General features: G+C 33.1%; 2 protein-coding genes across 2 annotated transcripts; one reads left to right on the forward strand and one right to left on the reverse strand.

The window, feature by feature from the left end:
- The first annotated feature begins 208 nt into the window (after positions 1 to 208).
- LOC106052534 (protein UXT-like) lies at positions 209 to 5,971 on the forward strand. Its single transcript, XM_013207929.2, has 5 exons — positions 209 to 408; positions 1,720 to 1,801; positions 2,321 to 2,394; positions 2,870 to 3,041; positions 5,502 to 5,971. The coding sequence occupies exons 1-5, from the start codon at positions 224 to 226 to the stop codon at positions 5,565 to 5,567; spliced, it is 579 nt and encodes a 192-aa protein (XP_013063383.2). The 5' UTR covers positions 209 to 223; the 3' UTR covers positions 5,568 to 5,971.
- LOC106052533 (protein FAM185A-like) lies at positions 5,720 to 16,150 on the reverse strand. The gene is made up of 8 exons (XM_056025275.1): positions 15,964 to 16,150; positions 9,781 to 10,541; positions 9,019 to 9,128; positions 8,554 to 8,646; positions 7,777 to 7,957; positions 7,220 to 7,315; positions 6,677 to 6,802; positions 5,720 to 6,357 (listed from the first exon to the last, which is right to left on the reverse strand). The coding sequence occupies exons 2-8, from the start codon at positions 10,370 to 10,372 to the stop codon at positions 6,233 to 6,235; spliced, it is 1,323 nt and encodes a 440-aa protein (XP_055881250.1). The 5' UTR covers positions 10,373 to 10,541; positions 15,964 to 16,150; the 3' UTR covers positions 5,720 to 6,232.
- Between the last annotated feature and the right edge of the window lie 1,202 nt (positions 16,151 to 17,352).

Here is a 17,352-nt window from a genome sequence, read left to right on the forward strand (position 1 = left end):
AAATATCATGATATCGGATATTTTCAATATATTTTCTAGTTTACGATATCTAATTGGGACGGACGGACAGACATTCCACACAAAACTAATAGCGTCTTTTCCTTCGGGGGCCGCTATAAATAGAACAATTCCCTAATATTATTTAGTCTTTAGGCAATTAGTATAACCCAACTTTTTAAGTTCTTATTTTAGGGGAAACTACTCTTATTACAAAAATAAGTTGATGCGATGTTTACTTACAAGTAAAATAAATCTATTATTTACAGATTTAAAGCAGACCATACTTTTGTGTTGTCTAAAACTTACTAAACAAGGGACAGATGATGACGACGAAATGAAAACTGATAAAGAAAATAAAGTATTGGAATACGAGACTTTTTTGAATGACCGACTTAAACTAGACTTGAGGTAGTATAAGATAATAAATAGGTAATAATAATTCAGAAAACGCTTAACTTTAAGACTTTAATGTCTTTAACCCAGAGTCCTACTCCTAGACTTAGACGCCTAGGCCTAGAGGGCGGCTAGGGGGCTAGACCTGTCACCTAGGCCCTAGTCGGGCTAGGCTTAGCCTCTATGAATATGATCCTATACACTATACTGATACTATAGATAGGCATAGCTATAGCCTATATTCCTATATATAGTGTCTATGGTATAGCCATGCCAGTATAGCATCTATCTATAGGCTTAGCCTGGCTTAGGCTGTGTGTTAGGCTTAGCCTGTAATAGTATTTATTATAAGTATAGCCTAGTATACAGTATAGGTCTATCAATAAGTCTATTCTATATTTACTAGTATAGACAATATAGTATGATGAGTATAGGTCTAGTAGTGTGACCAGATGACCCTAGCCCTAGGGATAGACAGTGTGGTGCTGCCACTTGCATTCTTCAGAGGGGCCTTCGATCGGAAGTTTTACCTATATAAACTATATTGCCTATATAGAATAATATAGATAGTATACTAATTACTTAAACTGATTAGTTAAGAGATTTATTATGATTTAAGCTAAGATTACTAATTAGACTAATTTATAAATGATCAGTGGCATGGCCTCCAAAATTTAGCAATAAAACTATTGTTAGTTTTAAGTTTGTTCTTCATATTTAATTGTATTCTATAGCATAGATGTATAGGTCATGCTGTTTGCGCGCTGGACTGTCGTTTGGACTTATTAATGGTCCCGGGTTCAAAGTTCAAACCTTGCTTGCTCCCATCCTCCGTTGTCCTGTGGGAGCTTTCGACTAGGAAGTAATTTATCTTCAACTCTAAAGAACATCAAAAACATGCAAAAGATTTTAGAAACAAACATACACACATTACAAAGTGAGCTAATTGAAAGTTATTCATATGCTTTGCAAACTCATTCATCTTGGATCACTGATGCACTATTTTTAAGTATTTCTCCTATAAGAATATTGCAGGTCAAATAAAATTATTTTATAAGGAGATGTATAGAAAAATAGAATCTTATATAACTTACCATCTGGCAGTTGGTGCCTGTAGATCTGAATAATAGGTCTATTTGTATTGTAAACTATTGAGTCATTATTTTTCAAATTTATTTATATATATATATATTTATATTATATTATTATATTATATTATAGATATTATTTATATATTTATTTAATTTTGTATATATTTTATATGTTTATATTTTAAAGAAATTTAAAGCAAAATAGAACCTTACAAATATTTTTAAAATTTTGCAGGAATGTACTGGAACAACGAGACAAAATTTATGAAGAGATTTCTGAATATTTACAGTTGCAATCCACAATACATAAAATTCGGGTAAATCTCAACTATCAATTATTCCTAACTAAAAATTGTATAAATATCTGTATATTTTCAGAAAACTTGTATGGGTATTATTTACATTTATTGTTTAAAATGCCATTTAAAACATTCCTAGTTTCTATGAAAGCATACAATGATTATAATGAAACAAATGACCTCTGTAGATGCATGTCATTATTCATCCCTAAGAAGTAAACAATTGTGAAGTCATAATTTTTAAAGAGCCCATATATTGTCATTTAAAGTTTTGCTAATAGTAGTATTTATCATAATATGAGATAACCAGAAATTATTAAATATAAATATATAGAAAAAAAAAGGACTACTTAATGAAACAAACGCTTTATAAACACATGATTGTGACAGTTCAAAACTGTTTAAAAAATATTTGTTTCATCTTGAAGATTAAAATTTTTCTATATGAGGATGCAGATCTTGGTAACATTTTTTTGTTCAGTAATGTAGTAAAAAAGAAATAATGATAAAATATCAACTATTATGTTTTGCATTCAGGAAGACATCATTCCAGAGTGTGAATTAAAAACTAAAGTGGATCTTGGTTGCAACTTCTATGTTCAAGCTAATGTGTAAGTTATAAACATTGCATTTTTTAAATATTTTTTTTTAACAATTCATTAATTTAGTTACCTGGAACTGAAAATTGTGCAGACTGTAGCAGTGTAAAACTACCAAGCCACCTTAAATTTTTACTTGGAAAATGGTTAATAAAAGTAAAAAAAAATTAGTATGCTGAATGAAATAGATGGTCGCTAAGCAGTTTCTGCCTTTGAAACTAAAAGATAAAGAGACAAATAAGCTTCAGAGCAACTACAAATCTTGCTCAATTTTTGCCCAGCTTAGTCCCAAATTTTAACATCTTTTCAAAGTGAAGATGGACATCACAGTTATCTTTATTTACTCAATAAGATTGTACTCATCTTGTATCTGCAGAGGAGACTCATTCTTCCAATTACTTTATATACTTTCTCCCCCCCCCCCCCACCCCGTTCAATAGATATAAAATATAGTAAAATAAATCTAATTGATGCTTCATGATTTAAGGTCTGATCCATCTAAAATCTGTGTTGCTATTGGTTTTGGATTCTTCCTTGAAATGACTTTGCCAGAAGCCTTGTCTTTCATCAGTAAGAAGACAGAAAGATTACAGGAAAAGGCAGCTGAACTTACTCTTGAAGCCTGTAAAATAAAAGGCCACATTAAGCTAGTTTTAGAAGTAAGTTCAAATACATTGGTTTTGATGGCCCATCAAATTAGTTTTGTAGTTAAACATGTGAAAGCTGATTTCTTGCAAATTATGGGAAGTCTGATCCTTTTTTGTATGATAATGAAGAATAATTTTACTTCATTCTATTACATTTTCAAAGATAAAAATTAATTTGGAATGACTTCAATAAAGATCCTATTTAAATGATAAAACCCAGAGTTGCCTACAAGTACGTTTCTTGCGTATTTTGTATGCAAATGGACACGAAAATACGTGAGTACGATTTAACATCTGAAAATACGCATTTCCCCGTCAAAGCAAAAAAAAAATGTAGTTCCTGCCAATCACATTTATAGATCAGTGTGTCAATGCCTGGAAATGGACTATTCTTATTAGATCTACCACAAGATAGTATAACATCGCTTTTTTTGTGTGCGAGCTGATGCGCGAAGATTTTAATGTTTACTAAATCTTATTGATTTAAATTAAGCGGAGTTCCTTTCAATGTGTCAGTCTATATGAAGTCTTCAAACTGATTGTGAATTAATTGATTTATTATTTCTAATTCATGTAGACTGGATCTAGATCTATAACTAGAAATTTTTAATGATGTCAGGCACCTATATAGAATTTAGGTACATCTAGATTATTCTAGATCTAAATCTAATTCTATTCTAGTAGTCTTAGTAGTAGATTTGACCAAGTGTGTACAACTACTAGACTTAGATTTAGAACTAATCTATGTATAGATATCTGTAACAAGTTATTCTAGATATACTCAAAAGCAGCATTTTCTGCCATCTAATAAAGAGATTTTTCTTTCTAATGCTTTATAGAATCTAAAATTAAAAAGAAAAATTGTCTGTTCTAACTTTGTATAGGTCTAGATCTAGTATTTCACATTCACAATAGAGCCTACCATTCCGTGGGTTTGTCAAAATACCTTTGAATAGCCATATGCTTATTAAAACCAATCAGCTACTGCCTACAGATCTAGATCTAGATCTAGATTCGATTTTTTTGTAAACCACCAAATTTTGGAGTGAGTTCTTTACTGAAAGTGAGAAGGGCAGAGGTTTTAATAGAAGAAATATTGGTTAAGCTTAATCTTTCTCTTAGCATGATAAAGGAAATCAAACTGATGTTCCTTGACTTGCAGAACATTTCTTCTGTGGCAGATTGAAAGCTACTGTTACATTCACTAGCGACTGGTTCATTGGTTCCATTACTTATGAAGGCCTAAATTCAAAAAATGAAATCAGGGGCATTCAAGGCTGAGTGTGTGTGCAAAAGAAAAGCTTTAATTATGCTCACAAAAAAATATTGAATTCCTGATTTCTTGTGCCCTCCTTCAATACATCTGTTGATTTTATAAAACAACTTCAAGCATCAGAAACCAGAATAAATAGCTTTATCTTACAACAGCTATTCAGCAGACTCAATAACCAAGCTTTTATATTTATATTAGAAACAAGTTCAATGATTAATTAGGATTATCTGCCTGAAAAAAATCTTTAAAATGTTAGTTATTAGTGATTGTAGAGAATACCAAATCTTTAATTGCTAACTTTGCAAAGAATGATGTGAAAGAAGAAAATCTGAATTCTTTCTAAATGTGATACAATATCTCCAGTGTCTGGATACATTGTAAAGAAATGCCTTAAAAAAACTTCTTTTATGGAATTAGATGTCACTGATCCAGCTAAGCAAACCATTACATCTAATTCAAGTCTAATTTCACTTGTAACAAAAATTCCAATTCTTTTTAATTAATTTTCTTTTGCCGCTATAATGGATTGTGGAATACACTAGAGGCATTATGATCATAAAATCATTGCCAAGTGACAAAAACGACATCATTCTAACATTTTCTAGAAAAGTCTATGACAAAGACTAAAAGTGTAAATATTTTGACAAATGTACAAAATGTCTTGTATAACTCTATGCTGTGTTAACTTTAGGATTGCTGCATTTCGTTACGTGCTTGAATGACTTTTAGTCTTTCCTGAGTATGTTTCTTGATATTCAGGAAAATACACATTTGCCCCTTAAAATACACATTTCCAGGTAATGGAATACACATTTCCCTTTTGGCATGTAGGCATCTCTGTAAAACCATAAATGATTTTTTTTTAAATAATAAAATTATCAAATACAAGTAAATATCCTTTTTTTTGGTGTGCACCATGAGGACGAGTTGTATGGGAAATGCAAGAAAAATGTGAAATATGAACATCTTGAATTTTGATCTTTGGGTTTATAGTGTAATTTTAAAAAAAAATCATGCAATGTATTTTTGTTTTTAGATGCCTTTTAATAAAAATTAATGATTAGACTATTCTCTTTTGAAAAAAATAATAGTACCAAAGAAAAGCTATATTCTATTATCACATTAACTTAAACTTGGCTTCAAACTAAAGCCAGGTTAAAATTTCATGATTTTCAATTCACTGTTTACTTTCTCTCTAGGGGCTACGAGAACTTCAGGGTTTACCCAATGAGACTATCAAGCCATACAGAGATGTTTTGTCGTAATACTATCATTGCATTTATTTGAAATATGTCGATGTATATTCTGCTAAATATTTTTTCTTTTGAACATTTCAGTATTACTAATGTTTATGACCAATTGTATATTAAAGAAAATAAATAAAAAAAATAAAATAAAGAAATAAAAAGTCTGAATATTAAATTTGATATAATACTTTTAATATTGTACATTCAGCGCAGAGGATAACAAACAGTAAACATGTAGCCTAGGATAAGTTCAACACTGCAGCCTTAACCTTCATTGTTTAAGGTTGTACAGGAAATGTTAACATGAACACTGCAGGAAAAAAAAAAGTTGAACATAAATGCAACTAGGATACACAAGTTTTCTCTCATCTTTACATGAAAAAATGTATTAGTAAAAAAACATGATTGTTTAAAAAAAAAAAAAGGTAAAGTGTCAATATGATAAAGTAAACAATGTTACATGCCTCTCTGCATGATGAACTAAGTGAAATTGTATGTACAAAATTCATCAATGAAGTGTACTGCATTGCCATGTTATTGAGGGTCATGCTTTATTAGTAACTTGAATGCTGAAATTTTGTAGGTTAACAAATCAAAACACCTCTATGTAGGTATGGTCAAGATGTACAATATCTCTTCCTTAGACAAGACTGCTTTTCATCAGTTTGTTCATAGTTTTTGTTTTAGAGATCTTTAAATTTGTGCATGAAGAGATTTGTTGTCTCAATCCAGTCTCTGCTCTGCAAGTTTACAGTTCCAGATAAAGTCCTGACATTCACTAGAGACATTCCTTTGATGCCAATGTAACCTGAAACAAAAGTTTTCTAATAATTCAATATTCATTTTTTTTTTTATGTTTACTGCTTCTTTGGTAACAATACTAACTTTCGGACTTTCTTTAGTAGAATTTACGTATAGACTTTACTTTAAGAGATACTTCCTAATAATTCATTCTTATATTCTTCATATAAGAGACAACAAGAAGTTCATAATCGAATCTTTTCTTGATAAAGAAACAATTAAGCACCTTCTTACATAAAGTATTACATGCCTCATTAACCTCTCTATCTTGCCCTGCTAATAAAACAATATCAGTATAGAAGTCTGCAGACTAAATAGTGAGATACCTTCTTTGTGATGTGGTAGTTCAGAGTCTGTGAAATGGACATCTATCCTGTTATCAACTGTTACTGCATTGCAATCCAAGTTAAGATCAGTGCTAGCAGTATCAGGAAAACTGACAGAAATATCACCTGCAGATTAAAACAAACAAAGCAGATTTAGTATAGTGGTATTTTTGTAAAAAAAAATAAATCACAACCTTCACATATCCCTTAGTCTGTTGGACCGCTGGGCCACCATGCAAGATTTGTCGACCTTCTTTCTCCATTCCTTTGCTGATGACATAGATGGCCTAGCAGGGACAGAAGAACTAGCTGACTTGGTGATGCGCATAGACAAGACTTCTGCAGCATATGGTATGCATATAAATGCCAAAAAGAACTCAAATTATGACCTATAGCCAATAGGGCTTTCAAAAAGCTTACAAGTGTCAGTAGTTTTAAATACTTTGGAGCTATGGTCTCAAAAAAGAAAAAGTTGAAAAACAATATGTATAATAATTCATGATGAGCAAAGTACACAGATTAAAGAAAAGTTAAAATTCCTACCTGTGCCTACTTCAATGTTTGCCTTTTGGTGCCTACTTAAGTGTACAGAAACATTTCCAGATTGAAGACCAATGTCTAAATCACCATCTAAACTACCTGGTAGATATTTGTATAGAAAGACTATTTTAAAATTAATGTTTACTTTTACCTTATTCATACTATGTTTAAATAATATTCCAAAATGTAAAGGCAAATATATTAAATTAACCTTCCATGGCTTTATGTAAGCTCATGAAAAATTAACATTTTAATTTTAAGAATGAACTTAAATAACATCATTATATCTGTCCACCCACTAACTCATAAGGCCTCCAAAAGTGGAGAGCCTTATCAATTAAGTGAAACATTCCTTTATAAGGCAGATCAATTTCCTTTTGCTCTTTTCTCATCAATATTATACAATTAAAACATTCATTTGATTATTTCAAGGGTAAAGGAGTCCACTGCAGTTTGTAAGATCTGATTCAGAATATTTAAACTATGACATCAAAACTATTTTTGCTGATGTTTGTACTGTTTTATGTGTCAGCATTAAACAAAATCCTAAAAATTCCTACCTATGTTGACATCAGATTGTCCTGCCAAGAGATAAAGTTGTCCATGACAATGGCCAAGATTAATGCTGCCAGCATCAGATCTAAAAGTGGCATTATCTGCATAGAGAGATTTGACACTCACTGATCCCATTTCTGTCTCACAAATAATATTTGAGCCTTGCAATTTTTCTGTACTAATACTCTGGGGAGAAAAAAAAAGATTTTAGTTATGATACCTTTAGCTTAACTTTCTATGTTTTAGATTAGATTGCCATTTCTCAACCTGATGACTCACATTACTGTTGCTACTTCTTTAAAAAAAAAAAAGACAATGCATGCAAAGAGATGCAAGTTTTAAAAAAAATTGCTAATCATAGTCTGCAATAAAAATGATAAATGCCAGATTAGATCATATATTTGATACTCATATCAAAGTACCATAGTTTTTATGTTTATCAGAAAAATATTTCATTGTACACATAAAAGAAATAGTTCCTATTTTTCCTTTTCTTTAATGTAAGTCAATAGAGTGTTTCAAATACTAAGTGGCTAACTTTCCCAATTACACAAAAATGTAAAAATGCTCATGGTACCAGTATACAAAAAAAACATTGAAGAATAGGGAAATGGCAGAGGCTGTATTTTTACGCTTCAATCTAAGGAGAATGTATTAAATGAAGTTGTGTTACAAACATCTCTGGTAAAACTTTTCAAAATGCAAATATAAACAAACAAATATGTTTCACCAGAGACACACACACACATAAAAAGTACAGCAAATACTGGTAATTATCTTACCCCAGATTTCCTAGTCTGAAAATAAGAGTTACCATGTAGTGTTGAACCACAAGTTATGTTTCCTGATCTACTCATTGCACTGAGAGACATACACTAGGGAAGAAAAAAAGCTGAATAAATATTTTACATTTTCATTATAAATATTTAGGAGTTTTGTTTGTTTAATCTTTAAAACATTAAAAAGCTCTTTTACATACAAGATTGATAAACTTTAGAAGTGGTAGTTTAGACTTACTTAGTGAATAATTTAGACTAAACAAGGAAGGTGAATGCAATTTATTTTTAATATTGTATTTAATGCATCTGTCTTGAAAAAATAATAATCTTGAAACGCCTCAATTTTACTCTAGCTTTTGTTTAAATTGCAAAATCTAAATTAAAAACAGATGGCATGCAACAATTTTGATTTTTAAAGAAAATATTTGTAAATATGAGTATGGCAATGAAATAAGCTTTAAGAAAGACCTTGACATTATTGAAACAACAATTTCCCTTTTCTGCTTCAACAACTATCTTGTTACTTTCCATTCCTTCCACGTGTACATCTTTTTCCTCAAGCAGTTTCAAGTTCAGATCTTCAAATAAACAAATAAATATTCATTAAAAAAGAGTTTTTATTTTTATTATTTAAAATGCATGATAGATTATAATGAAACTAGCTCTTTTACAAAGCTTAGCTAACAAAGTACTAATGAATTGGTGTTTATGGTAATCCCCATTATATAACCACAAAATGATTGATTAATAAGTTATTAAAACTCAAAATTTAAATTTAAAGACTAAATATTTTTATTACAAAGCTACCTGGAGAGGAGATTTGTAGAAAAATAAAAATATAATAAATTCATTATGACTATTCTTAAACACCTGGTTTAGTAATCAAGTAACATTTAAGGATGGGGAATATAGAAATTTATACTGAAACCAAATCATTTAGACAAAAATAATACACCATTCTAATATTATGATTTAATTTTGATTTAGTTTAAAATAGTTTTAAAATTAAAATATTTCAAAAGCAGAAGTTAGGACTGGCAGCTTAGTAATTTAATGTGGAAAACAAAACTTTCTGAAACCTATTTAATGAATCACCGGTTTATTTTCAATACATGCATTTCTATACATTAATTATAGTTGTTTTTTTTTAACTTGTATACATACTATTATCACATCAGTAATGTAAAAAAAAAAAAGTATGAAATCTATAAAATATTTAATTTAATTTACCAAACTGCAAAGGAACTTGAATAATACAAACAACTGGAAGCACAACTCCGCTGGTAACTTCACAGGAAACATTCATATTAGCTTTATCTTCATCAAAGCTAACATTTAGTTCATACATGTTGCTAATCTGACTTAGCTGAATACTTTCTGGAACTTTGTGATCAGAATTAGAGTCTATGTCGTAATGAAGCTGAATTATAACTTTATTCAGCCCAGGCTGCTTCAAAGACTTGATATAAGTCTTAAATGGCATAGTTGCACTTAGACTACCACGTGGGCACACTTCGTAGAACCACGTCTCAAGAAGCGTCTGAACGTTCATGCTGCCGTCTCTGCTGTTATCAGCAGTTTCTGTTGTGTTAAAATGGACAGGTGATGTGTACATACAGCAGTGTGGCTGAGTCAATGAAATATAATGATAATTTAGAAGCTTGTTCTGAACGAGCAGCTTGTGGCTGTCACTTGAATGTTGCATAGATCTACTAATTCTGCACTTTCCAATGAAGGTTGTGAAATAGGCTGAAGATGTATTCTGTTTCAGTTTTTGTAAGCAGATAGCACTACGCATGGGAATTACTCTGAAGGGCCACATGTTCAGATCAAGTTTAACTTCTATGAAGCTAAATATCTTGTTATATCAAATATCAGTTGTGCATAGAAAGCTACAGTTTCTAGAAGTAGTCAGAGCAAAGTGTAAGTGTAGAACTACTGCTCACAAAGTAAGCTGGCTCTAGAGGTTTGATGTTGACATTGTAGAATATCTGTAGAAATTTAGATTTAGTCAGTACCTATTCAGAATCATCAGTTAGTTACAATAAAAAAATAATTATGCATAGGTTATAATTATTATAGAACAAATGGGTAGTATGATATTACTGTCTCGAATTCAAATAATAACCTAAATTTTATCTTAAAATAAATTCATTTCAGTTTAACAGTGAGTTTGATTGCAACTGTCTAGACTCTAAACTTGGATGGCTGCCTGGGCTTTTGTTTTAATTACTAAAATTAGCCATAAATTTTAAATTTAAACATAAAACAAACTTAATCTTTAGACTTTTAACTTTTTAAGTCACAAATTTGTGTCTTTGACTTTCACTTTGGTCACTCAAGCTCAAGTCACTGGATATGATCATGTTAATCATGTATCATCATTATCATGTGGATTCTCTCTGTCTCTACTAGACTACTACTAGATCTAGTAGTACTACTAGTCTCTAGTAGGGGTGCACCGGATAGTCGCTCTGGCTCCGGCTTCTGCTGAATATTCGGCACTTTTTCACTATCCTGCAATATCCAGCTCCGGTCGGATATCACTACCAGATAGTGTGACAGGTGGGGAAATGTGACGTGTGTTTGGCGCGTTTTATGTCTAGGGGATGATTATTTTTAAAGCTGTCACACACCAACCTATCAGCATATGAATCGGGAGCAGACACGCAACAAGACAAAGCAATGAAAGATAGATACAAAAGTTAAAATGAAGAATATTTATTTACATAAATATACATATAAGAATAAAAAGGGGGAGGGTTTGCTTCTATCTCTAAATAATACTAGCTTTAATCATCACTCTTGCATTTAATAAGAGAGTATGTCACTTTGTCCTCTGACTTAGCTGGTATTCCTGTTGATGTCGCAGCTGGCTGTGTCCTGGCTTGAGGTTCTGCAGCTGGAGGTGGCGCTCTAGCGGATAGAGGGACGCCGGTGATATAGTTCTTGTGGAGTCTCAATCCCCAAAATCTAATATCTGTAGTGGGCACAGTAGGGCGGGTGGCCGGCTACCGTGGGCATAAGGTTACTGCGGGCAGAGCTGATCTGCCGTGGGCAGCGTAGTTGACAGGATATGTCCAGTGAGTTGCAGAGGGTTGGCGTAGCTATGACGTCTCGCACAGACCTGAGTCCATAGGGACGTCACACCTAATAAGATGACAGGTGGGCTGTCGAATAGGCGGGCAATGCCGATAGCGCCAAGTAGTAGAGTTGAGTAGTGTCGTGTAGACACTGAACAGCAAATGGCAAATAGTTGAGTAGTGTCGAGTAGACACTAAGCGGCAAATAGGTGATTAATCCAATAGATAAATAGGCAGACACCTGAGGGAGGCTGCGGATAAATAAAGACAAGTTAGGACATGTCTCTCATGCATCTTATCGATGCCCTCGACTGAGGTGCATTCGTCAGATTGGTAAAATTGCTTTTGAGCACAAAAGGGGAGATGATGACAAATGGGATTTGGAATAATAGAGGGCTGATAGTAGTAATATAAAAATGTACATAAAAGGGAAAGTAATAATATAAAATGTACATAGAAGGGGAAATAATAATCTCAAATAAACAACACAGGTGGATAGAGAAAGAAAAGGGGGGGGGGGTTGAATTGGGCGGTGGTCAGCGACCCTGACGGTATGTTTACATATGACAGTCGATCGAGAACAATGGAGCGCGCTTGAATGGAGAGGGTGTCCGTTCAAGCGGCGCAACTCTCGTTAGAGTGAAATGGCTACAGGGGAGATAATTCAATACAGGGGAGATAACTCATATCTCTTTTCTAAGCGCAGTATTAGTGCGATAGTAAAATTATCAAGGCGATCAGCCGAGATAAAGGAAATAAAATAAGATGTACAAATATATACATGGTTGGATCAACGATCAATTGAGCAACGTAGCATTAATAGATTAATGCAATACATAAATAAATACATACATAGGACATGTTTATGTTTTCTACTTACGACAGTGAGAAATACACAATGCACTTAATTAATGTAAATAAAATAATAGAATACACATGATAATATCCAGTGGAAATAGCACAAAAGTAATTAAGATGGAACTTGTGATTAAGTTCGGCTTACCACCAGGTATTCCTCTAGGAGAAAGGAGAAATGAAGTAGTCCAGACTCGATAGCTCAGCTCGAATGAGAAATGAAAGAGTCTGATTTTATTTGGATCTACTTTATATAGGCCTGGAAAATGCGGGCGGAAACAGGAAATGTCCTAGGCTAAGAATTGTCTTACACGTGGGTGAATTAGACTTGAGATGGGAGTCGCACATTTGAAAGGTCAATGGGCCTGCTGGTCCGCGTGATCTCCTAGATCAAAGAGAGACGTGGGAGAAAGGGGGGGGGGGGAGTGACTTGCATTCCACACAAGGTGGTGTCCACTGCGGCTGTCAGACATCCTGCGAAAAGATCAAAGAGTCTGTGTGTATCTTTGCCCCGGTCAAGGGAAGATAAATGAAAGGACGCGCCTTAACTATCTCCAATGTGGTCAACTAAGTCTAGCCTGGAGCGGAAAAGGTGTGGCGGGTGAATAATTTAGGGGTAGGATGGGGAAATAATTAAAATAAAATAAATAAATAATGAAAAATAATAATTAATGCTGTGATAATTTAGAGTGACTCTGACAGCGAGTTTTTGACTTGTCACAGATAGTAAACCAGATAGTAAAAGCTACACCTGTATTTCTATTAATATTGTTATGCGGATCCGCGCTAAGTCTTTTTCCAGATACGCCAAACGGAGGTAATACTTAAATATCGAAACAACACAGGCGAAAGGCAAACAATATAAAGGTAGTCGACGCTGATAAACGATGTCCAATAAGAAGTTTAAACTAAATCTCCATGTTAATAAAAAATAAACCAATACTCATAAAGTGGACATGATTCAATAATGTCAGTTCTGAAATACTTTAACGTTTTTGTTTCAAATAAAAGAATTTGTTTTTAAAACTATAAACTATGATTATGCACCAAATATTTTTTAGTACAAAGACAAGGCGTATTAATCTAAATAGAAATAAGACTTTACATTATAAATTCGCATTACATATGTAGCAGCGATGTCTGGCACATTTTAAAAGCTTGTCTTGACCTTTGAGTGGTCTAGTAAACATGTAATATTCCTTAACTACTTCACGCTGATAAACTGTCTAGATGTGCGGGTATATCTCCAGAGGTATTTAGTGTAGGCTTGGTGTTTACGGCAGTGCTGAACAACTGAAGAAAACAGCACACTTTTTTTCCTTGGCACAGTCTGTAAAAGAGCTCTCAGCTCAGCAGCAATAAAGCTGGCTAGAAGAAGAAGAATCTCCAGAGGTAGAGATGAGCAACCCCCACCTCCTTTTGTTTGTTTAGTACATAACATTGAGTTCACAGATAGGCAGCTGACCACATTAAGCCAGATGTCAACCTGTTGACACTGTCTAGAGGTCACATCTTATGAGGGAACTGAGTTTGTTTACTTGGAGAGGAATTTTTATTAGGGGCGGGACTACAAGCCAAATCTCTATAAGGTTAATCTGGTATGAGTTTGTTTATTATGAGATAGATTGTCAATCAAGGGTCTGGACCACTAGCCACACCTTTTACACTATTAGCCGGGACAATAAGTTTGTTTACTTTAAGTCTCAATTAGGAGGCTGGACTACAAGCCAAACAGACACTGACCAGGGGTATCTTTAAAGGGAGAGCTCAAGAGACTCAACACCCCCAACTTCTTATTTGTTTAATCCATGGCAATGTATTGAAAGACATTGACCATTCTTAAGCCAGAATGGATTGACGCAGATTGTTGAGAAATATTGACACAGTCTAGAGGTGACTAGTTGATGAGACTAAGTTTGTTTACTTGGAGAGAAATGTCATTTAGGGCGCTAAACACACGTTCGTTGCACAATAAAATAAAACAAATATGTGCATGTGTGCGTGTATGTATTTTTTCCCTTTGTATTAAAACCTTTAGAAAGAAAACTAATTTCATTGTTTAATTCTATTGACTAAATATATAAAGGAAAACCTTGCAGTAAAATTTAACATCGCAGAAAATAAATTGATCTAAAGCAACACAATTAGATCTAGCAAACAAGGAAAAAATATGCTGGAATGTTAAGAAACACTTGACCTCTGTAACTAAGGTACAGATATAATTTATCTATATGCTTGACTGACCATGCCAATGTGTTATCTTCTTTTGTCTGCACACTAAACACTATTGCGTATGCCCAAGGAAAACAAATGCGTGAAGCCAGTGAAGGTCAACACAATCATCTATACACACACTACATTACATGTTTAGGCTCACTAGGTCTATCTGACCAGGTCGTTACAATCAGTCAAACACAAAGTCTATTTATGTGGGTTTTTTTTGGTAAGGAGGGTGTGGGTGATTTTTTTTTTCTATAGTTGGTTTTCCTAATTCTCTTAGATCTATATAACAGTAGATCTAAACATAGATATCAATAATAGGCCTACAGACTACAATTAAATCTATGCTTCGCAACTTTTAAGGCTCAGGCTATGAGTAGGTATAATAGATGTTCCTGCTGTTAATAAAAATATCGTTTGCCACAAATGGATTAATAAATATATGACCTACAACGCTTCAGATTCCAACTATTAACTAACAGCGATCAGTATTAAGCCCAAGTCTGATGACCAGTTGTTGGTCAGAAATTCATGAACACATACATCCAACCACCATACAAGCCAAATGAGAGATTTGCATTAGTAACTAGTTAAATATATACTAACATATTTTACATTGACCCTCCAACACACATCCTTTATAGTTGGTGGCCTCGTACATACACACAGACATGCTCATGCTACACAGATTAATTTTTGTTTATAAATACTGTTAATCTTTAATAAATCAATCAGTAACAGAGTTTAAAACAATAAGGTATATAAAAGGAAAAATAATAAATTAAAACCAACAAATATAGGTATGTTATTTAAGTTTCGTAAAATGTTCAGCAATACAAGCTATTTACAAAACACATAGGTATTCGGCTCCGGCCCCGGCCGAATATCAAATTTTACTTTATTCTGCTCCGGCTGGATATCAAAAAGTACTAATATTATACTAATAACTACTATCCGGTGCACCCCTAGTCTCTACTTAGTCATCTGATCTAGTGACTAGTCTCTATTTACTATTTACTCTATAGTCTACTATATACTATCTATATACTCCTAAGACTATAATGCCCTAAAACTATAGTTATAGTATAGATTATCATTATAGTATAGTATCTAATCTAGACTATATTCAATTCAGACTAAACTAAAGAATGTCTTAAGAATTAAGAATCTATAATCTATTCTATACTATTCTATAGTATTTCTTGACTGTCAAAAATCTAGTCAGTCTAAAAAATAAATCACTGGAAAACTTTACATTAAACATTGACAGCCCTCTTAAAATATAGATCTAGTCTTTTTTAATTATGCATTTTGATTCTTCAGAAAATCTGAACTAGCAGATCTATTTAGATCTAGATCTAGTAGTAACTAAGAAAGCTGTATCTAGATCTAGATCTAGATCTAGACTAGATATGGTGGTATCAACGCAATAGTGCTTTATGGAATCGAAATTAAAATGTCAACATCCGGTAATGAAATTAACCCAATCAAACCAACAGTAGCATTCTTATATAGCACTAGTCTATATAACAGAAACTGTGTGCCACTGCCCCCAACCCCTTCCCCAGTCGTCTACAGCGCACGTTTTTTTTTTTTTAAGTAAGAAGAGCGCATGTCAAAAAAGTGGGGCGGGTTTAGGTTTATAGACTATGCATGCCAAATCTATCTAATATAGAAGGAGGCAGCACTGACCACTACTAGTATAAGATAAGAATTCTTATTGGTCCAATCAAATGGAAATTCAGTTTGACTACAATTGACCACCTCAGTGTAACTATACTGTAACAATAACAACATAGATGCAAATAATCCTTCGTACAACATTCTGATAAGAAAACAAAGTATAAGGCAAGCAACGAAGAGTTTATAAATGCTAAAAATAAACTGAGAAAAGCAATAATTGAAGGGAAAAAAACATACAAAGAAAAAATTGAGAATTTCTTTGCCAAGAACAACTCAAAACAATGCTGGGAGGGATTAAAGAAAATAACAGGCTGCGCCTCAAAACGAAAACAAATTTTAGTGGCTGATGATGAGAAATTCGCCAACGAACTAAATTATTTTTATTCTCGTTTTGACAAAGAAGATTTTGTTGATCTACACAAAGAACTTTTCAACACTCTGTCCAAAGGAAAACAAGAGCCCTACGTCAATTTTGTAACGGAGGATGAAGTGACATTGTTATTTAAAAGAGTAGACGTAACAAAAGCTTGTGGACCAGACAAAATTAGTGGCAAGCTGATCAAGCTATGTGCGGAGCAAATTTCTTCTATCTTCTGTCATATCTTTAACCAGTCATTGCAAACGTGCGTAATTCCAAACATCTGGAAAACTTCAGAAATCATACCAGTGCCTAAGAAACCAAAAATAGATTGCTTAAATGATTTCCGCCCAGTAGCACTAACACCTATTGTTATGAAATGTTTTGAAAAATATATCCTTAAACAACTTGTAGCAAAAGTCAATAACAGCCTAGACCCTCACCAATTTGCATACAAAGCAGCTAGAGGAACTGAGGATGCCATTCTATTGCTTTTGGACCAGCTTTATAAGCATCTCGATATACCCAAAACATATGCACGAGTCCTCTTCGTAGATTTCTCCTCGGCTTTCAATACCATACAGCCACATCTAATGATAAACA

This window comes from Biomphalaria glabrata, chromosome 4, assembly GCF_947242115.1.
Source record: "Biomphalaria glabrata chromosome 4, xgBioGlab47.1, whole genome shotgun sequence".
In the NCBI taxonomy this organism is placed as follows: domain Eukaryota; kingdom Metazoa; phylum Mollusca; class Gastropoda; family Planorbidae; genus Biomphalaria; species Biomphalaria glabrata.